This window comes from Mirounga angustirostris, unplaced genomic scaffold (assembly GCF_029215605.1).
Source record: "Mirounga angustirostris isolate CCGP_5_RB_7025 unplaced genomic scaffold, mMirAng1.0.hap1 SCAF_6, whole genome shotgun sequence".
Classification (NCBI taxonomy): Eukaryota; Metazoa; Chordata; class Mammalia; order Carnivora; family Phocidae; genus Mirounga; species Mirounga angustirostris.
In genome coordinates this window covers 24,121,648-24,144,973 of record NW_026991714.1, presented here as the reverse complement: position 1 = coordinate 24,144,973, position 23,326 = coordinate 24,121,648, and the positions used below count along the sequence as shown (strand labels likewise).

At 37.0% G+C, this 23,326-nt stretch overlaps 1 protein-coding gene across 5 annotated transcripts in view; it reads right to left on the bottom strand.

Moving 5' to 3' along the window:
- CFH (complement factor H) overlaps positions 1-23,326 on the bottom strand; it is a 231,337-nt gene that overhangs the window by 99,258 nt on the left and 108,753 nt on the right. The window contains exon 1 of one of the 5 annotated variants that reach the window (XM_064593900.1): positions 9,924-10,228. The exons of the other annotated variants lie outside the window; for them this stretch is intronic. Within the exon in view, the coding sequence (XP_064449970.1) occupies positions 9,924-9,981 (58 nt within the window). The 5' untranslated portion in view covers positions 9,982-10,228. Of the gene's footprint in view, positions 1-9,923; positions 10,229-23,326 lie in introns of those variants that run through there. 5 annotated transcript variants of the gene reach the window in all.

Below are 23,326 nucleotides of genomic sequence, written 5' to 3'. Positions count from 1 at the left end.
AAAGAAGGGGCCCATGCACCTCAGTGTTCATAGCAGCAATGTCCACAATAGCCAAACTGTGGAAGGAGCCAAGATGTCCTTCAACAGATGAATGGATAAAGAAGATGTGGTTCATATATACAATGGAATATTATTCAGCCATCAGAAAGGATGAATACCTAACATTTACATAGACCTGGATGGAACTGGAGGGTATTACACTTAATGAAATAAGTCAATCAGAGAAAGACAATTATCACAGGGTTTCACTCTTATGTAGAATATAAGAAATAGTGCAGAGGACCATAGGGGAAGGGAGGGAAAACTGAATGGGAAAGAATCAGAAGGGAGACAAACCATGAGAGACTCTTGACCCTGGGAAACAAATTGAGGGTTACGGAAGGCAGATGGGTGGGGGGATGGGGCAACAGGGTGGTGGGCATTAAGGAGGGCACGTTATGTGATGAACACTGGGTGTTATATGCAACTGATGAATCACTGAACACTACATCTGAAACTAATGATGTACTATATGTTGGTTAATTGAATTTAAATTAAAAAAATAAAAATGGGAAATTCAAAGATACTTATCACCATACATATTTATTCGTTTTACTTTCTTTGCTAAACTCCTTTTTTTTTTTTTTTTTAAAGATTTTATTTATTTATTTGACAGAGAGAGACACAGCGAGAGAGGGAACACAAGCAGGGGGAGTGGGAGAGGGAGAAGCAGGCCTCCCGCTGAGCAGGGAGCCCGATGCGGGGCTCGATCCCAGGACCCTGGGATCGTGACCTGAGCCGAAGGCAGACGCAACTAAACTCCTTTCTTTACTTGGTTTTATGACAATGGTTTAACATTCCATTCTAGAGTTTCTTTTTAAAAGACAAGGGGCGAATAATCAACTGAGCTGAATCCCATCATGGAACATACCCATCATGAAAACGTTTTACATTTCATAGAAGCTCCATATAAAACTATATTTTTGTGTAGTATATAATACCTGTGTGGGATTTCATATACAGTAATTTTTCTTTGAAGTTTTAGCAAATTTTTAGCACATTTATGTTAGGGAAATTTTAATAAATGATTCCACAGGGTAGTTTTGATTTTTAGAGTTTAAGTAAACATACTTTTTCTCCACTAGATGGGGCTGATGCCCTATCATAAAACAACACAAACCCCATCTCCCCACATTTCTGCCCCCCAAAAGCCAGATTTTTTTTTGTAGTTGTTGGTTTTTAAATTTAGTGTTCATGTTTTCATATGAAAATTTTATGCTTAATTACAGACTAATGTGTGTGTTTTTCAGTTTAGAAATTCAGATCCACTTCATGGCATTCAGATTACTGGAAAAATAAATTAGTTAAATTTCAAACATAGATGCCATATTGTGAATACAGAACTGTTTTTCACTAGTGTATTAACATTTTGATAGAATTAGTTCCTATCCTATTAAGTTAATGCAAGGGAAGAGTAATAAAGTTTTTTTAATCAATTAATTTACTCAATTTAAATTATTATTATTTTTTAAAGGATTTATTTATTTGAGAGAGAGAGAGCCCAGGAACCCAAGCTTGCAGGGGGGGGAAGGGAGAGATGGGGGAGGAGGAGGAGCAGAGGAATAGGAAGAGAGAGTTTTAAGCTGACTCTGTGCTGAGCTCTGAACCCCACACAGGGTTTGATCTCAGGACCCTGAGATCATGATCTGAGCCAAAACCAAGACTAAGGCGCTTAACTAGCTGTGCCTCCCAGATGACCCTAAATTATTTTTTTCAAAAGTAACGAATCTACCAAAAGAGTAATCCATCCACAAAACATTAATCAATACACACACACATACACATAGTTTCAGCCCATTAGCTAGCCTGAGGCAAATGCATTTCCTCTTGGTTATATTTCAAGATAATTCTTGATTTTTCAAATTTAGTTAATTGCTTTTAACAACCAGATACAAAAGACAAGGATCTAACTCTTTGACATCATCTTCCTAACACCTTCTCACAATATTTACTGTGTATATATGTTTACTATAGAATAAGAGTTCTCATATCGATTACCCTTTTTACTTTAAGTAATTCTTAAGATTCTGGTGCTTTTCCCATGAACTTTAAACAGCATCTGTTGACAATAAGAAAACGGTATCACCACCCCCTACTCCATTTGTGCATCTTTCTACTGCCATCTCCAAAATCTTAGTTCTGATTGTTACCATTTGCCACCTTGACTATGAAACAGTCTGCTAACTAGTCTCCAAGACTCCATCCTCCACAGGGCTACACAGGAGTTTTTGCAAAATTGGTCATGCCACTCCTGTGTTTAAAATTCTCCGGTGACTTTCCCTTTAACTTGTAAGACATTCCAAACTCCTTACCTTGCCCTTGGAACCCTTATCTGGCTCTTGCCATTCTCTCTGATATCATCTTGTCTCCTCTATCATGTACTCATTGCGCCAAAGCCACCCTGGTTTGTTCATGTTTTGTTGAGCATCTCAAATGTATCTTTTTTCCTTTAGGTCTTTTTGTTGTTTTCTTTCCTGTAACAGTTGCACCAGAGACTTTTGGTGGTTGCCTTTGTCTCATCTTTCAGGCTCTGCTCAAATATTATTTCCTCAAAGTGACCCACTTAAGACCAGCCCAGCTAAAGGCTCTGCCCCACTACCCCATCTCTGTTATTTTCCCTCAGCCCCTACTTTACTTCCTTCCCAACACAGTTCATGATTCATAATTATTTTTATGTTTATAAAGATTTCATCTATCCGCCATAAAAATGTAAGCTCCCTGAGAATAACGACCATCTCCATCCTGTGTTTACAGAATGGAGCGATTTTCATTAGTACTCAGATCTTCTAACCTCAAATTCACCTCCTGTCTACTTTGGTTCTAATCTTCAATATGCTGAGCATTATCAGCTCATGTCATAACAAAATATTTAAATGATTCACTATCTTTTGTTCTAACAGGAATTAGACGTATCTTACAAAACATGACTTTTGTTTGTCTGAATCGACCAAAAAAAGGTCAAGTTTATTTAAACTGCATTCTCAAAAAATTTTTTTAATTAGACAAAAAGAGTTATTTCAGTCCATGTAGTCAAACTGTTGGCATGAATGTACAGCAATCACAGTTGCTTGAATTAAATTGGCAGTTGTTGAAGAAAGAGGGCAGAGGGTTTATTAAATAGGTAACATAAACATGTTTCAAAAGCATACAAACATTTTAAGGGAAGACTTAGCTGATGATTCTATTTTTTTTTTTTTTAATAGCATCTCTCTTCTCAAGTTCTAAGTTAATGAGTGAACTAAGCTTTCTTATGTCTTAGATATTATTTAGGTTTAAACTACAAATATTTCATCTTATGTGTTTATGTAGTCATGTAAATGACAGTTACATTTTCAAAAAATTTTTTATAAAACAATACCCGGGTGAACTTTTTATTCTCTTGGCCTGATTTTCTAATTTAAAATTATTCTGTCCATAAATAAGAGTGTGAATGGATTTGGCTATTGGTTAGGAATAGGATTCATTTAGCTTTTATTTGAGGGACATAGTTACAAAAAATTGGTTAAAGGTAAAAACAAATATCCTTGATAATTTAATAATCATCATTTACTTAATTTTTCCAATTTCAAATTTTAAAGGGGTATTATTAACATATAACAGAGAGCTAAGTACTTGTTTTTAAAGTCAGTATATCTATAAACTGTTATTTGAAAAGTATTCTTAATCAAATGAAATAAATCACAATAAAATTATATGTTTAAGAAAACCTTAATCAAATGTGTACCAGATTGCTTTGGTGGGCTAAAGTTGGTCTCTTCATACAATTACTCTATTTTTCTAAAATTATTTTGGGAAAAAAAGAACAGGGGATATTACCTTTTAGCTAGCCTAATTTTAAATTAGTAGATATTAGAATATATTATAAAGCAAAACTAAAAATCAATTTAGAAAAAATAAATCAAATGGACAAAATGGAACTAGCAAAAGTAGATATTTTATGTTAAATTTCTTTCCTAGCTTCTTATTGGTATATATGCATATTAGTTATATGTGCATATATATGAATTGATCCAATTAGCTTTTCAAAATAAAACATATTCAGAGTATTTTACAAATAACATGAGAATAATTAAAGATATTTGGCAAATAATATATATACCCATATAAAGAAAATATCAGTTGCAATGAAGTTTTTATTTTAATTTTTAAAAAATATTTTTATTTATTTATTTATTTATTTATTTATTTATTTATTTATATTTATTTATTTATTTTGAGAGCGTGAGAGAGCACACACGTGTGTGCACACATGAGCAGGGGGGAGTGGCAGAGGGAGGAGAGAATCTCAAGCCCTCTGGGCTGACTGCAGAGCCCTATGCAGGGCTTGATCCCATGACCCTGAGATCATGACCTGAGCTGAAATCAAGAGGTGGTTGCTTAACTGACTGAGCCACCCTGGTGCCCAGAAATGAAGTTTAAAAAAATAACTCTAGAAAAAACAGATAGAGGTTATATTGCCTTATTAAAGCATTTCAAAAATGAAATTATATTTAAAAAATTTTAAAGTATGATTATGCAATTTCTTCTTGGTATTTTAACAGTGTAAAGACCATGAAGATAATTCCAGGAATATGAAAAGCAAATGGGAGAACAGGTAATAGGTGTAAGAAACCAGGCAGAATACAAGTATGTCATAATTAGGGTTGAAACAAGTTACTCTCAGGATACAGCTTGAATACATCACTGAAATCAAGTTTCTTGGAATGTGTAGTGTTTGGATTGCTAATACCTAATACCAATTATTGTTCAAGTCAAAATGGTAGCTTCTTAAAATAAATTGTTAGGATATACTGACTGGTTGCTATAAAAAGGAGCTGAGTCAGAGGATGACATTAATTGAGGACCTTTGAAAACTCTGTAGCAGGAATGATTTAGCATCTGAATAATTCCCATGACAATCTTGAGGATAAGAATTAAAAAAGAAAAAGACGAAAAACAACACACACTATACCCAATTTCACCTCTAGCACTTGTGGAAATGCCATTCATGGAAGATTAAGAAATGTGGGGGCCGATTTCAAACCTCCATTTTTATCGATCTACTGAGAGTCTTTTGTATACCAATTGATGTTTCCTCAGTCTTAAATGTCCTCCTCCCTGTCATCCTTATCTGGTTAACTTCTATTCAACCTTCAAAGCCTACGCAAAATCCATCGTGACCCTTACATATTCCCCTCTCTTCATTCCACCTCTTACAAATCAACTCCTCAACCCTATCCCACTCTATCCTCTCCTTCCTGTTTGGGTTTCTTGCCTCCTCTAAATGATCCTATAGTCTCTCTTTTGCTTATCTCCACCACAATACTTTATATGATAAAAGACAGTATGTTAATAAAATATAGTAATCATTCCTTTTTTTTCCCCAGTAAATGGCCTTTTGGAAAATGCTAGTCATAGGGCCTGGCACTTAACAGTCACTCAAAAAATTATCATTGGATGAACAAAGAAATGAATGAAAAAAATGAATGGATGACTAGGGAACTCTCCTGGAGTCTTTCCATTATATCTGCAGATTATAGGCAACCTCTGGAAAGAGCATAGTGGATGGTAGCAAATATAAAAGATAAGACTTGGGAACAAATGTTCCATGACCTTAAAGCTCTATTGCATGAACGCCAGAAACTCTGATATCTGTAATTCCATTGTACATCTAGTCCACGTATCCGAAGTTTGAATTTATGTTATAATTTTGAAGTCAGGAATCATTTAATTTAGTTCAAAAAATAAAAACTTTTGGGAGTCTATGAAGTGAACGTTTCAGTAACCACTATTCTGTCTATTACCTTTTTGGTCAACAAGGTTTGAGAAACTTGGTGCTTTCAGTTAAAATGTCAAAAGAAGAGTGCTCTGTCAAATCTTTTTACCCCTTTCCTTCTGTTATTTTTTTGATTTTTTCTGTCCTATTACTTTAATTTTTCTGAGTCATTTTTATAATGTTTCCTTATAATTTTAAGCTGAAATGTTAACACTCCCCTCCCCCCCCGCATTATTTCATGTCCTTTTTATGCACCATATTCTGAAACTAGTTAAAGTTGTTAAATTGGTGAAGTGAGCACAGGAGAGATGGGTTGGCAAGAGTCTCACAGGCCTGGGCAGGTGGGGGATGGTGTGTGGGGAGAGGTGGGGGGAGGCATTGCTGGGAAGAACGAAAAGTGCAAAGGCTGTCGAACAATCAGGGGTTGAGCAAAGAAAAGTGGATCGATTTAGACTTTGGCTCAAGCCCTAGCAATCAAAGGCCAAAAATGAAGACTCTACTAATTTGTGTGTCATTTGAGAACTTACTTCTAGCTAAGAATAATTTCAGCAGTACTTAATAATTCAGTTCTAGGCGACATTACATGCAGGCAAAGAGCAGAATGTTCATTCTCCGGATACGCCTACACCTAAAATAAACATAGCTTGCTTTGGCAGACCTCTCCCTCTCATGACATTCCGGGGGCATCTGATCTGACCCTTCTCATGGGGCTCACCGGTGTGCTTCCCCATCGGACCTCCCCTCCCCAGGAATACCCCATGTCCCAGACTTGCTTAGTCCAGTTCTTCACTCTCATCATCCCATTCTACCTTTCCTGACTAAAATGGCTACAGAGAAGCTATCAACTTAGAATAATTCACAGCGAATTGCAGTGAACAATACTCGTTTTAACTCTCCTAAAGTATTTATTCAGAGTATTTGTCATTCCACATTAACCTCAGGTTTGTTGAATCTGGTGATATCGACGTGTAAAACATTTTTGAAGAAGAGAGGATATTGAAGAGGTCATTGCACAACTTTAAATCACAACATATAGGTAAACACCACAGAACTCTCTCTGAAAATGTGGGGTTTGGGTGAAGGGAGAAGGAGAATTCTTATTTATGATATTGGAATTGAAACATAGAATTTTGGATTAAAAACCACTACCTCAGGTTTTCTGGATTAGATAACTGTGTATTACATTCACATATATCCTCATAAAATACATTTTATAATTAATTTTCATGATTTATAATATCAATTATTGTTTCCATTTTAGGGTTAACTCAAATTTGGAACCATCTTGTACTTGAAACAATAAATAAATTTTTTTTCTTCCTCTTTCTGATAGAAGAGAATCTCTCTAGCTTTGAATTATAATATATTTTAAGTCCGGGGGCGCCTGGGTGGCTCAGTCGTTAAGCGTCTGCCTTCGGCTCAGGTCAGGATCCCAGGGTCCTGGGATCGAGCCCCACATCGGGCTCCCTGCTCCGTGGGAAGCCTGCTTCTCCCTCTCCCACTCCCCCTGCTTGTGTTCCCTCTCTCGCTGTGTCTCTCTCTGTCAAATAAATAAATAAAAATTAAAAAAAAATATATTTTTTAAGTCCAAAAGAACCTTTTTGCCCTTTAAACATCCAGAATTAGATAACACATATATCTCTCCACACAAAAATAGCCAGTGTGTACTTGGACATGTTTCAGTAGGTTTTAATTTATTCACAGGAATTTCTGGGTTTTCTCTGTTTGTCAAATAAATAAATTTAAGCCAGGAATTTCTGGGCTGTGGCTAATTTCAAAGAGCCCATGTGCTATGTTTGAGGGACTGTTACTCTCAACTTTTTCCTCTAAATCTGACCAGATTCTTAGCAGCCTGTGGGGACTCCTGCAAACATGATGTTTTATAAGGAAGCAACTCATGTTTCTATACAAATGGAATGGGAATGCAGAGAACCTATCGCATTAAAAAGGTACTAGTTGGTCTCGGAGAAACTTGGGCCAATAAATTCTTCCTATCGGCTGTTATTCCTCTGTAGTGGTGAGTAACATTTTTGAGGAATGTTCACTTTAAACAGAGCAGAGGCCATTTATGAAATGCTACAACGTCAAGCCTGGTTGAATAAAGCGGATTGTGAAAATATCAAACCAGTAGTCAACCAGCAGAAACTGATATTATGTTTAAACACATTTTGATGAAATATAAAATACAGATGAAATGAGTCAGCTGGAATCAATTACATAAGGAGTTTAAATCGCTGATTTAATTTCTATTACATACTTTGTAGCACCCAATTTTAATTCAAATTCCACTTTGTAATCACTTAAACAGTTTAATTAAACTTGGCCTCAATTCTTGAGTTTTAAACATGAACTAGAAATAAATCTTCCTCACATGACAAATGATATCTACATAAAGCCTCAGCAAACAATATGTAAAATTTTGAGACACGGAAACTATTCCTGTTAAAGAAAAGACAAAAAACACTTATGGAAAGAAAAAGATGTTTGTGGGGCGCCTGGGTGGCTCAGTTGGTTAAGCATCTGCCCTCGGCTCAGGTCATGATCCCAGGGTCCTGGGACTGAGTCCCGCATTGGGCTCCTTGCTCAGCGGGGAAACTGCTTTTCTCTCTGCTGCACGCGCCGCCCCCCCCCCCCCCCCCGCTTGTGCTCGCTCGCTCTCTCTGTCAAATAAATAAATAAAATCTAAAAAAAAAAAAAAAAAAGAAAAAGATGTTTGCTACGATTGGTAACATTAACAGGGTTCTGGAACTCTTTGCCAATACAATAATATTTTACTTTTGAATATGAACTGTAATATTTATGTGTGCAAGGAAATGATGGAATACCTAGTTTAAAAGGTGGCTGGATATGAAGTTTCCACGCTAAAATACAAGCAGTAGCATATTAGAAGCAAAACTGAAAAAAGGCTCTGTCCCAGAAAAAAATTAAATGCATTTGAATAAACCTTAAAGGATATAATTAAAGAGATATCTACCTTTATTTTGTAGATTGAGAGACGCTCAAGGAGAGAGATTTTATGTTATTTGCTAACATTTCTCAGTGCTTAGAGGCTGACATGAAGTAAGCATTCAATCAAAACTTGTTGACTTAGTGAAAAGATTTGGAAATTTAAGAATGATAGGTAACTAACTGATTTGGTTTAAAAATGTCAGTCAGATATTATCACATAACTAGTTACCTATCATGAATTAGAAACCACATTTCCTCCAAAGAAACTTTTTAATTTATTGAGAAGTAGGGTTAGAATTAAATTTAATATAAATCTAGTAATTGTCTTACTGATACCAGAAAGAAAACTTATACATGCATATTTGTTACTCCTAAAGACTGATCTTCTAGAATAACTTAGATGTTACAAACATTGCATGTTCGGTTTTTTCAAATTTATGTGATATTTTCATTCTAATGATACAAGTAATGCTTGCTTCTCTACAAGACTTCTAAGGCTGTGGCAATATCATTTGTAAACGATAAATGGAATTTTCTTTAGAGAGAGTTAACATCTATATCTGAAATAAATTCAATCATTAGATGATTTGAAGACTTCTAGTAATTTCTGTTCTGGTTCTATATATGTTCATATGCTTCTTAATACTTTCACACAAAACATTTTGGTGAAAATTCTAAGCAAAAAAATATAAATTATGATAATTTCAAGGGAAATTATTATGATATGTTACAGTCTTCAAAATGTTTATTAAAACATTTTTTGAGGTTCAGATGGTTAAGTGTCTGCCTTTGGCTTAGGTCATGAGATCCAGGTCTAGGGATGGAGACCCAGGAGCTGAGGTGGGGGGGGGTGCTCCAGCTCAGCAGGGAGTCTGCTTCTCCCTCTCCCTCTTCTGCTCCTTGTCCTCTCTCTGTCTCTCTGTTTCTCTCTATCTCACATGAATAAATAAAATCTTTAAAAAAAACAGTTTTTGAATTTTTTCATTAAATAAAATCATGATAAATAATCACGATCTAAATAAGCTACTTACATTTTTTAAACTTAACAATGTCTAAAGCCACTCACACACGAAGCTACAGAACAATAATTAAATCACATTTTCTAGACCAAATTCCTGTGAAAAGCATATTAGCAAATGTTTTATAATATAGAAAAAAGGCTTCCTTTTTTTACTCTTACCTTTAGCCACACAAACAGTCCACAATATAAGCCAAACGAGCTCCCCTGGAAATCTCATTTTGAGGATCTTTTAGGAGTACATTTAATAGCTGACGGTGCTCACACTATGTCAAATTCTCTTCCTCTAAAAAATGTGATTAGTGCAGGAAAGCACTTGCTCAAAAGGAAATTGAAACACAGCTCGGGAATTAAAGGGATTACTAGATGCTCCGCCCATCAGAAACTTTTGCAAGGTAAAAGAGAAAAATCAACCTCAAGCCCCAGCATTGCCAGAGTTTGGATCTGATTCTCCCTGCGTTTCCACTGAATGTTAATGCTGTGACCTGCTTTTGATTTGTTTTTTTAAACTCAGGCATGTCCTCCGCTGGAGCCCGTTCAAGTTCTCGGAATGTGCAAAGCAGTAACTGGTGATATCCTCTGGATTTCATAAACCCTCAAAAGAGAAAATAACAGAAGCTCTTTTAAATATCATTTACAGAACCTGAAGTGAGTCAATGCTTTCACAAACAAGACCCAGACAATGTGAGTAAACCTTGCCAAGAATGTAGTGCTGGCCTGCTTTTCCCACAGTCCAGGAAATTATTCCTTTAAGGGATTGTTATATACGTGTGTGAAGCAACAGGATCACGCTCCTTGGTCATAAATGCATTTATTAATTCAAAAATCAAGAAATTTGAACACTGAGTTTTTAAACTTTATATTGATTTATAATATGCATAAAGAACATATAAGCAAATGGGTTGGTGAATATTGAGAATGTGGAGACAGGAATGGAACCGGCGCCAAGCTGAGGACATTGAACAGCACTAGTTCTCTGGGAAGCCCCAGTTGTCCCATTCGGTCAGCCCCTCCCAGCCTCTCCCTCACCACACAGAGGGGGACCACTGTCCTAATCTCTAAGAACATGGAATCCATTTGTCTGTTTTGTACTTTACATAAATTGAAACATATTTACTTTTTAGTGTGTAGAGCTTTTCACTAAAAATTATGTTTGTTATTCAACCGCACTGTTGGGTTTAATTTCAGATTACTAATTCATATTGCTGTGTAATATTCAATTATTTGAATATACCACATTTTATTTGTGTGCTTGTTAGTGGGCATCTGAATAGATTCTAGTTAGGAGGCAATAGAAATAGGGCTGCTGTTATGAGGTTTTTGACAAAGACATGTCCTCACTTCTGAGGAGTACATACCTAGGGGTGGAACGGTAGCAGAATGGATGAATATGTTTAGGTGTAACAGGTAGCATCAGAGAGTTTTCTGCAAGGATTATGCTAATTGGTGTTCCCATCAGCAGTGTATAAATTGCTCCAAATCCTCAACACACTTGATGTTTTCAATCTGTGTAATTTTAGCCATTCTATTGAACACAGAGCAGTAATTCTCTGGGGTTTTAATATGCATTTTCCTGAGGACAAATGAAGTTGAGTGACTTTCACGTAGCGATTGGTCATTTAGATATTCTCTTTGGTGAATTGTCCATTCAAGTCTTTTGCGTGTATATATATTTTCTATTGAGTTATCTGTCTTGTACTTACCTCACTGTAGGAATTCTTTTTATGTTCTTTAGACATTCTTGGACATATTTATTATAAATATCTGCTCTCAGACCATGGGTTGTCATTTTGCTTAGTGTTTTTTAATGGGCAGAATTTCTGCATTTTAAATTGAACAATTAAATGTTTTATTTACCTAATTATGCTTGACTCTCATTTTTTCAAACATATTCTTGAAGAGTCCAACTGACAAAGGTAGCCTGCTTTTGAAGCTGGACACTTTTCAAGAGGGTTCAAATCACAAATTCATGCTAAATTCATTGACATGTTTAAGCAGAAAAGAATTCTGGGTCACTAAATCTCCTTGCATGTTTATTGCTCTAGCTACAACAGAATCCATCCTTGTAAATGTCACAGGATATAACAATTGCAGTGGAAAAAAAGAAAATGTTTGGAGCTTAAGAAGAAAAGAAATTTTTTAAATTTTAAAATAGAACAAATTTTCAATTTTTTTCTACTTGGGTTAGCGCATTTTTGTCCTATTTAAGGATTCCTTGCCTACTCCTAGGACACAATGATGCTTTCCTCTAAAAGTATTATTTTTTCTTTGACATTTAAGACTGCATTTGACTTGGAGGGGCGGAAAGATGGCAGAGAAGTAGGGGACCCTATTTCAACTGGTCCCCGGAATTGAGCTGGATATCTACCAGACCACTCTGAGCACCCACGAAACCAGCCTGAGATGTAAGAAGATCTGGATCTCTACAAACAGAATATCGCAGGCAGTTGGTTTTGAGGTATGAAGCGGAGAGCTGTGATTCTGTGGGCAGATATTGGAGGATAAATGGCAGCGGGAGGGAGCCTGGCCGTGGGGATCCTACACCACCGGTGAGTGACAGCCTCGCATGCTGTGGATGGGGCACAGACTCGCAGACCGGTGGCGTCGGGAAAGGACTTTAGGGCAGCCCCCGCGGTGGAAACCCGGAGTGGCGGGGTCGCACGCATGCGAACCACAGCCCCCCGGACAGAAACCGGAGCAACAGTCGAGCACGCGAACTGCAGCCTCAGAGAGGGAAACCAGTGCGCCGGGGTTGCGCCGGTGAACTGCAACCCCCGGGGGTGGAAACCCGGAGCAACGGTCACACACGCGCGAACTGGGAGGGGCTGGCGGTTTTAGAAGCACAAAGGGCAGAGACGTGCCCCGACCTGGAGGCAGGACTGGGAGCGCTGCGGAGGGGCGCACAACCCAGGACGCTGTAGTTAATAGCAGCATGGACAGAAAAGGAGACAGTGTGGCCCGGAGAACTCACTGAAGAACAGACTGAGGTCTCTCTGCTCTGAGGCAGAGGGTTGGAAACGGTCTCTTCTGCTATGACTCCTGGAAGAGACATGGAAAGCCGCCAGGGAAAGGCGCCAGAGAACAAAAGCCCCAAAGAATGATTCCCACTGAGCCCATCCCCCCGCCACAGGGGCGCAGGGCAACTCCGCCCAAACAGGGTTGCCTGAGTAACAGCGTGGCAGGCCCCTCCCTCAGAAGACAGGCTGGGAAAACAAGAGGCCAGGAACCCTAAAGTCCCAAGAAAACAGGTGCATCTTGCTTGGGTTCTGGTCAATAATTTCGACTCTATACATTCCCTCAAACACCCATCAACAGAATGACTAGGAGGAGGAGCCCCCAAAACAGAAAAGACTCAGAGATTATGACTTATGCTGCAGATTTACAAATGGATGCAGATATAACCAAGATGTCGGAGATGGAATTCAGGCTAGCAATTGTGAAGACAATGGCTAGAATGGAGAAATCAATTAATGGCAACATAGAGTCTCTAAGGGCAGAAATAAAAGGGGAATTGGCAGACCTTAAAAATGCTATCAATGAGATCCAATCCAATCTAGATAATCTAACAGCTAGGGTAACTGAGACAGAAGAGAGAATAAGCAACCTGGAAGACAATATAATAGATAAAAAGGGAAAAGAGGAGGCCAGGGAAAAACAACTCAGAATCCATGAAAATAGAATCAGAGAAATAAGTGACACCATGAAGCATTCCAATGTCAGAATAATTGGAATCCCGGAGGGAGTGGGGAGAGAGAGGACTAGAAGATGTATTTGAGCAAATCATAGCTGAGAACTTCCCTAATCTGGGGAATGAAACAAACATTCGAGTCCAAGAGGCAGAGAGGACCCCTCCTAAGATCAAGGAAAACAGGTCAACACCCTGGCATGTAATAGTAAAACTTGCAAATCTTAGAACCAAGGAAGCCATCTTAAGGGCAGTTAGGGGGAAGAGATTCTTTACGTACAGAGGGAGGAACATCAGAATAACGTCAGACCTATCCACAGAGACCTGGCAAGACAGAAAGGGCTGGCAAGACATATTCAGGGTACTAAATGAGAAGAACATGCAGCCAAGAATACTTTATCCGGCAAGGCTTTCATTTAGAATGGATGGAGAGATGCAGAGCTTCCACGACCAGCAGAAGTTGAAAGAATATGTGACCACTAAGCTGGCCCTGCAAGAAATATTAAGGGGGGTTCTATAAAAGGAGAAAGACCCCAAGAGTGATCTACAACAGAAATTTACAGGGACAATTATAAAGACAATGTCTTCACAGGCAACATGATGACAATTAATTCATATCTTTCAATAATCACTCTCAATGTGAATGGCCTAAATGCTGCCATAAAACGGCACAGGGTTGCAGATTGGATAAAAAGACAGGACCCATCCATATGCTGTCTACAAGAGACTAATTTTGAACCTAAAGATACATCCAGACTGAAGTGAAGGGATGGAGATCTATCTTCCATGCCAGCAGACCTCAAAAGAAAGCTGGAGTAGCAATTCTTAGTCAGACAAATTAGATTTTAAACTAAAGTCTGTAATAAGAGACACAGAAGGACACTATATCATTCTTAAAGGGTCTATCCAACAAGAAGATCTAACAATTGTAAATATCTATGCCCCCAACATGGGAGCAGCCATCTACATAAGCCAACTGTTAACCAAAATAAAGAGTCATATTGATAACAATACATTAATTCTAGGAGACCTCAATACTCCACTCTCAGCAATGGACAGATCATCTAAGCAGAAAATCAAAAAGGAAACAAGAGCTTTGAATGATACATTGGGCCAGATGGACCTCATAGATATTTACAGAACATTCCACCCTAAAACAACAGAATACTCATTCTTCTCGAGCGCACATGGGACTTTCTCCAGAATAGACCATATACTGGGTCACAAATCAGGTCTCAACTGATACCAAAAGATTGAGATTATTCCCTGCATATTCTCAGACCACAATGCTCTAAAACTGGAACTCAATCACAAGAAAAAATTTGGAAGAAATCCAAACACTTGGAAGCTAAAGACCACTCTGCTCAAGAATGTTTGGGTCAACCAAGAAATCAAAGAAGAACTTAACAATTCATGGAAATCAATGAGAATGAAAACACATCGGTCCAAAACCTATGGGATACTGTAAAGGCGGTCCTAAGGGGGAAATACATAGCCATCCAAGCCTCACCCAAAAAAATAGAAAAATCCCGAATTCACCAACTAACTCTACACCTTAAAGAACTAGAGAAAAAGCAACAAACAACGCTTAAGCCACACATTAGAAGAGAAATAATTAAAATTAGAGCAGAAATCAATGAATTAGAAACCAGAAACACAGTAGATCAGATCAATGAAACTAGAAGTTGGTTCTTTGAAAGAATTAATAAGATTGATAAACCACTGGGCAGACTTATCCAAAAGAAAAGAGAAAGGACCCAAATTAATAAAATTATGAATGAAAGGGGAGAGATCACGACCAACACCAAGGAAATAGAAACAATTATTAGAAATTATTATCAACAACTGTATGCCAATAAACTGAGCAATCTGGATGAAATGGAGGCCTTCCTGGAAACCTATAAGCTGCCAAGACTGAAACAGGAAGAAATTGACAACCTGAATAGGCCAATAACCAGTAACGAGATTGAAGCAGTGATCAAAAACCTCTCAAAAAACAAGAGTCCAGGGTCTGACGGATTCCCTGGGGAATTCTACCAAACATTCAAAGAAGAAATAATACCTATTCTACTGAAGCTGTTTCAAAAAACTGAAACAGAAGGAAAGCTTCCAGACTCATTCTATGAGGCCAGCATTACCTTGATCCCCAAACCAGGCAAAGACCCCATCAAAAAGGGGAATTTCAGACCAATATCCCTGATGAATATGGATTCCAAAATCCTCAACAAAATCCTAGCTAATAGGATCCAACAATACATTAAAAGGATCATCCACCACGACCAAGTGGGATTTATCCCCGGGATGCAAGGGTGGTTCAACATTCACAAATCAATCAATATGATAGAACACATTAATAAGAGGAGGGAGAAGAACCATATGGTCCTCTCAATTGATGCAGAAAAAGCATTTGACAAAATACAACATCCTTTCCTGATTAAAACTCTCCAGAGTATAGGGATAGAGGGAATATTCCTCAAGCTCATAAAATCCATCTATGAAAAACCCACAGTGAATATCATCCTCAATGGGGAAAAGCTGAGAGCCTTTCCCTTTAGATCAAGAACACGTCAAGGGTGCCCATTCTCACCACTGTTGTTCAACATAGTACTAGAAGTCCTAGCAACAGCAATCAGACAACAAAAAGAAATAAAAGGTATTCAAACTGGCAAAGAAGAAGTCAAACTCTCTCTTTTCGCAGACAACATGATACTTTATGTGGAAAACCCAAAAGACTCCACCCCCAAATTACTAGACCTCATACAGCAATTCAGTAATGTGGCAGGATACAAAATCAATGCACAGAAATCAGTTGCTTTCTTATACACTAACAACACAACTGTAGAAAGAGAAATTAAAGAAACGATTCCATTTACAATAGCACCAAAAACCATAAGATACCTCGGAATAAACCTAACCAAAGAGGTAAAGGATCTATACTCTAGGAACTACAAAACACTCATGAAAGAAATTGAAGAAGACACAAAAAGATGGAAAAATATCCCATGCTCATGGATCGGAAGAATAAACATTGTTAAAATGTCTATGCTACCCAGAGCAATCTATACCTTCAATGCCATCTCGATCAAAATTCCAATGACATGTTTCAAAGTGCTGGAACAAACAATCCCAAAATTTGTATGGCATCAGAAAAGACCCCGAATCGCCAAGGAGATGTTGAAAAAGAAAAACAAAGCTGGGGGCATCACGTTGCCTGATTTCAAGCTATATTATAAAGCTGTGATCACCAAGGCAGCATGGTACTGGCACAAAAACAGACATATAGACCAATGGAACAGAATAGAAAGCCCAGATATGGACCCTCAACTCTATGGTCAAATAATCTTTGACAAAGCAGGAAAAAACATGCAATGGAAAAAAGACAGTCTCTTCAATAAATGGTGCTGGGAAAATTGGACAGTCACATGCAGAAGAATGAAACTGGACCATTCTCTAACACCATTCACAAAGATAAACTCAAAGTGGATGAAAGACCTCAATGTGAGACAGGAATCCATCCAAATCCTAGAGGAGAACATAGGCAGTAACCTCTTTGACATTGGCCACAGCAACTTCTTTCAAGATACATCTCCAAAAGCTAGTGAAACAAAAGCAAAAATGAACTTTTGGGACTTCATCAAGATAAAAAGCTTCTGCATAACAAAGGAAACAGTCAACAAAACAAAGAGGCAACCCACAGAATGGGAGAAGATATTTGCAAATGACACTACAGAAAAAGGGCTGGTGTCCAAAATCTATAAAGAACTTCTCAAACTCAACACCCAAAAAACAAATAATCAAGTCAAAAAGTGGGCAGAAGAGATGAACAGACACTTCTCTGAAGAAGACATACAAATGGCTAACAGACACATGAAAAAATGTTCATCATCATTAGCCATCAGGGAAATCCAAATCAAAACCACACTGAGATACCACCTTACACCAGTTAGAATGGCCAAAATGGACAGGGAAAGAAACAACAAATGTTGGAGAGGTTGTGGAGAAAGGGGAACCCTCTTACACTGTTGGTGGAAATGCAAGTTGGTACAACCACTTTGGAAAACAGTGTGGAGGTTCCTCAAAAATTTAAAAATAGAGCCACCCTATGACCCAGCAATTGCACTCCTGGGTATTTATCCCAAAGACACAGATGTAGTGCAAAGAAGGGCCATATGCACCCCAATGTTCATAGCAGCAATGTCCGCAATAGCCAAACTGTGGAAAGAGCCGAGATGCCCTTCAACAGATGAATGGATAAAGAAGATGTGGTCCATATATACAATGGAATATTACTCAGCCATCAGAAAAGATGAATACCCAACTTTTACATCAACATGGATGGGACTGGAGGAGATTATGCTAAGTGAAATACGTCAAGCAGAGAAAGTCAATTATCATATGGTTTCACTTATTTGTGGAACATAAGGAATAACATGGAGGACATTAGGAGAAGGAAGGGAAAAATGGGAGGGGGGAATTGGAGGGAGAGATGAACCATGAGAGACTATGGACCTGAGAAACAAACAGGGTTTTAGAGGGGAGGGGGGAGGGAGGATTGGTTAGCCCGGTGATGGGTATTAAGGAGGGCAGGTACTGCATGGAGCACTGGGTGTTATACGAAAAGAATGAATCATGGATCACTACATCAAAAACTAATGATGTATTGTATGGTGACTAACATAACATAATAAAATAAAAAAAAAAAGACTGCATTTGACTTTTGTGTATGGTATAATAAAGGGCAACAGATACATTTTTAAAATATGGCAGTCCAACTGTTCTGGCACTGTTTACTGAAAATACCATCTCTTCCCTACCGTACTGCTTTACTCTGACTTTCGTCAGAAATCAGGCAACTGGATATGTGTGAGTCCATCTCCTAATCTCTTCTACTAAGCTTAGTGAATTCACAGTGAAATAGCTACAAGTCCCACTTTAATTTTTAAAATAAAGTATCTGAGGAAGTGTCGATTTCTGGGAACTTGGGGTTTTTCTAGTTATCTTTTAAATTGATTTCTTATAAAGACAAATACCATATGATTTCACTTATATGAGGAATTTAAGAAATGTAACAGATGAACATAGGAGGAGAAAAGAGAGAGGAAAACTATAAAACAGACTCGTAACTATAGAGAACAAACTGAGAGGGGCTGGAGGGGTGGTGGGCAGGTGGATGGGTTAAATGGGTGACGGGCATGAAGGAGGGCACTTGTCGTGATGAGCACTGGGTGTTGTATGTAAGTGATGAACCACTAAATCCTACACCTGAAACTAATATTACACGGTATGTTAACTAGCATTTAAAAAAGAACTTGGAAGAAAAAAATTTCAAAAAAGTTGTTTTCTTGTTTAATTTTGTTGTGATCTAAAGATGTACTCTCAATAATTTTACGCTTTGAAAATTTGATGAGATTAGTATCCAAAATATATAAAGAACTTATCAAACTCAACACCCCAAAAAGGAATAATTCAATTTAAAAATAGGCAGAAGGCATGAATAGACATTTTTCTGAGGAAGAATGTAGATGACCGACACATGAAAAGATGCTTAACATCATCATCAGGGAAATACAAATCAAAACTACAATGAGATATCACCTCACACCTGTCAGAATGGCTAAAACCAACAACACAAGAAACAACTGGTGTTGACATGGATGCAGAGAAAGGGGAACCCCCTCTTGCACTGGTGGTGGGAATGCAAGCTGGTGCAGCCACTCCAGAAAACAGTATGGAGGTTCCTCAAAAAGTTATAAATAGAACTACCCTATGATCCAGCAACTGTACTACTAGGTATTTACCTGAAGAATGCAAAAGTACTAATTCAAAGGGTTACATATGCCCCAATATTTATAGCAGCATTATCAACAATAGCCAAATTATGGAAACAGCTGAAATGTCCATTGATTGATGAATGGATAAAGGTGTGGTATATATACAATGGAATATTACTCAGCTATTGGCTGAGTTGGCTGAGAATGAAATCTTGCCAACTGCAATGACATGGATGGAGCTAGAGAATAATGCTAAGTGAAATAAATCAGTCAGAGAAAGACAAATACCATATGATTTCACTCATATGTGGAATTTAAGAAACAAAACAAACAAGCAAAGGGAAAAAAAAGAGGGAGAGAAGCAAACCAAGAAACAGATTCTTTTTTTTTTTTTTTTAAAGATTTTATTTATTTATTCATGAGAGACAGAGAGAAACAGAGGGAGAAGCAGGCTCCCAAGGAGCGGGAAGCCCGATGCGGGAATCGATCCCAGGACCCTGGGATCATGACCTGAGCTGAAGGCAGACGCTTAACCATCTGAGCCACCCAGGCGCCCAAGAAACAGACTCTTAACTATAGAGAACAAACTGATGGTTACCAAGGGAGAGGTGGGTGGAGGGATGGGTTAAATAGGTGAGGGGGATTAAGAAGTGCACTTGTGATGAGCACCGGGTGTTGTATGGAAGTGTTGATCACTGTATTCCACACCTGAAACTGATATTACACTGTATGCTCACTAACTGGTATGTAAATAAAAATTTACAAAAATAATGAAAAAAAATGTGATGAGATTTTCTTTATGGCCCATTATATGGTCAATATTCTACCCATGTCAGTAGGTCAAATTTCTGATTCTATTGTTCAAATCTTTTATATTTTTACTATGTCTTAATCTGTTTATTCTATTAGATATTGGAAGGGTGTGTTAAATATTCTATTGTGATTGTGGTTTTGTCTATTTTTTGGTTTATATCAATCTTTTTAAATATATTTTAAAGCTATGATGATGCTTACATATGTACTTAGAATTGTTATATCCTTCTTTTGCATTGATCATTTTATCATAAAATGTCCCTCATTACCTTTAATTTTGCTTCCAGTATGGTTTTCTGTTTTATTTCTTTTCTTTTTGTTTGTGTTTCCAAAAAATTTGATAACAAAACCAAACTTGTCTTTTGTTTTGAGAAAAATAAGAAATAAAAGTATTTGTGAAAAATCAAGCAAATATGAATTTTCAGCTATCATTCTGAAGTTGAATTTAACTGGTGGCACACAAATTAACAGCATAGATACCTCTTTATTTTTTCCTTGGTTTTATCTCTCTGACTCTGAATCTAAATATCTTGCTTTATTTAGAATTCTAATAGTAGTTCTTGTCTAATAACAATACTAACTTAACACTTAGGGAGTACTCTAGAATGTTATCATGATTAATACTAGTGAATTCCAACTGTATACCAAACACAGATCTATGCACATTGGCAACACTATACTTATTACAATATAATTAAATAGGAGACTATTACCATCTCCAATGTATAGATGAGTGAACTGAACTGCAGAACATTAAAGCAACTTTGTCAAAGTCACAAGATTTCAATAGGACCAGGTATCAAACCCGATGATCTCCTGAATCTCACTTTTTAACTTATACAGATCTGCTTCTCAAATGATTTGCTTCTGATGCTACTAAGTCTACATAAATTTAGCTGTCAATAAATAACTCCTTTATATAATTAAAAGTACTATAAAATATTTATATATGTATTCTAGTATATGCTTCAGAGTTCAGAGTGCTAACCATTACACAATGGTCTAGTATATGCTTCATAGTTACCTATGTATTTTATAATTATACATGCATATTACTATAAAGATTTTTAATATATACACACATTTATGAAGAATTTAAAGTATGCTTAGGGATGAGTTTACTATACAATTTTTATTTTACCTACAATTGTTGAATGTCAGATGCCACTCCATAATTGAAGTGAAAATAATTGAATTAATTTCAACAATATCTTTCAGAAGCATCATTTTTACTGTTTTTTTTCTTCTCTTCGATGTGATTTCAAAGATCAATAGATAAGGCATTAATTGGGGTGCCTGGGTGGTGCAGTTGGTTAAGTGTCTGACTTGGTTTTGGTTCAGGTTGTGATCTCAGGGTGGTGAGATGGAGCCCAGCGTCAGGCTCTGATCTCAGAGTGGAGTCTGCTTAAGATTCTCTCCCTCTCCTTCTGCCTCCTACCCCCTGTGTTCTGTATCTAAAGTAAATAAGTAAATCTTTTTTAAAAAAGATAAGGCATTAGTTGAATGCTATTGTTGCATTTTTATTCTTCATCAATACTTTAAAAAACCAAATGTTTATTTAAAAGAGATTTAGAATGAAAGATAAGTACCAATATGTTATTATTTAATAACATAAAGTTGTTACATAGTATTAGATTACCATTAGCAATTACAAACAACAAATAGTTAACTATTAATACTAAGAGAGTTATAAACTTGTGTTAGAGAAAAATCTCATATTGTTCAAACTGTAAGTAACATCTATGCTTAATGAAAAATGACTGGTGTGGTCAATACATACAATGAGTTAGGAGGAAGGAGAAATTACTTTCCTAAAAGGCTTGATTTGGGATGGCCTCCAGAATATTGGGTTATTAAATTGTAGTTTAAGGGATAAGTACACCTGAGCAAAGATTCTATGGTAAAGGAAAGCAAAGAGAGTGTTCTAGGATTAATGAGAAGACTAACACTGGAGCAGTGGTTTTGCACAAGGAAGTTGTGGAAGAAGGAAGAGGAGCTTTGAACGAGAAGAGGTTTGAATTTCACACAAAAGATTTATAAATTATTTTATAAGCAATATGTAATCTTTAACAGATCTAATCAAGGAAAAGGAATGCAGAATATGCAGTATTGTAACGTCGCTTCAGCAGTCGTATTAGAATGGGTGGAGGGAAAAGGACTTAGAAGATGTATACAAATTAAGCAGTTGACTGAATGAATTCATCATGCAACAATTATATGGAAGCCCATTGAGAAGAACAGGGCAAAAAACTGAAGAATACTGTCAGAGCTTGATTTCCTTTGAGGCCAATAAATTTTGAGCTTCAGGCCTTTTCATTCGAACACCACCATCAAGGACATGAGAGAGACCGTAGTGATGCTTTTTTGTGGTCATTTTTTTTTAATTGAAAAGATATCTTAATTGCAAGGAATAAACTATTGTCTTCTTCTATTCTGATTTCACCTTCATCATACTTCCACTGAGTTAATGACATTAGAAAATCACAGGTATTTGGAGGACTCAACCAAGAAGTCAAGGAGAGAATACATTTAGTTTGATATCAGTGAGATATATTCTGCAGTCACAACTGCATATAATTCGGTCACTGATGGCCATCTAAGTGTAAGAGTGGCATCGAGAAATACTCCTATCACCACTGTGCCAAATCGATTGGCATCATGACACAAAGACGCAGGATGGAAGACACATCACATATGGATGTCTAGTGTCATAATGCCTGGCACCAGAAGGATATGGGTAATGAGGGAGAAACGTTTTTAAAAGTGTGGAGACAATCATCGGATGTGTAAATAGATGATTCAGTTCTTACTATACAATTTTTATTTTACCTACAATTGTTGGTAATGAGAATGGAAGTTTGATTCTGCCACACACGATATATTAACCTCACTAGAGATACCATAACACTTATGTCTCTACAATGAGGACATTGAGAGCAAACTAATTTATAATACCTCACTCAATTCAAGTAGTTTTTAATATTAATTACAGCACAAAAACCCATTTAATGCCCTGAAATCTTGTAGTTCATTATATCAAGGAAACTTGACAGAGGTTTTCCAAAATTTGACAACAATCCTAAAAATTTATGGAACAGTACAAATCATGAGTTGTGAACCTGAAAGAATTTTTCTAATATTTCAATAACAAGTGACAAATTTAAATCAAACACTCTAAAGGAAAGACTGAATTATTTTTCTACTTTCTCTATATTGAAAATATTAGAAAATTGTGGTATTCTGGGAAAATAAAATTCCATTCACAGAATATTTCTCAAAAGGTAATTTTAAAGTAA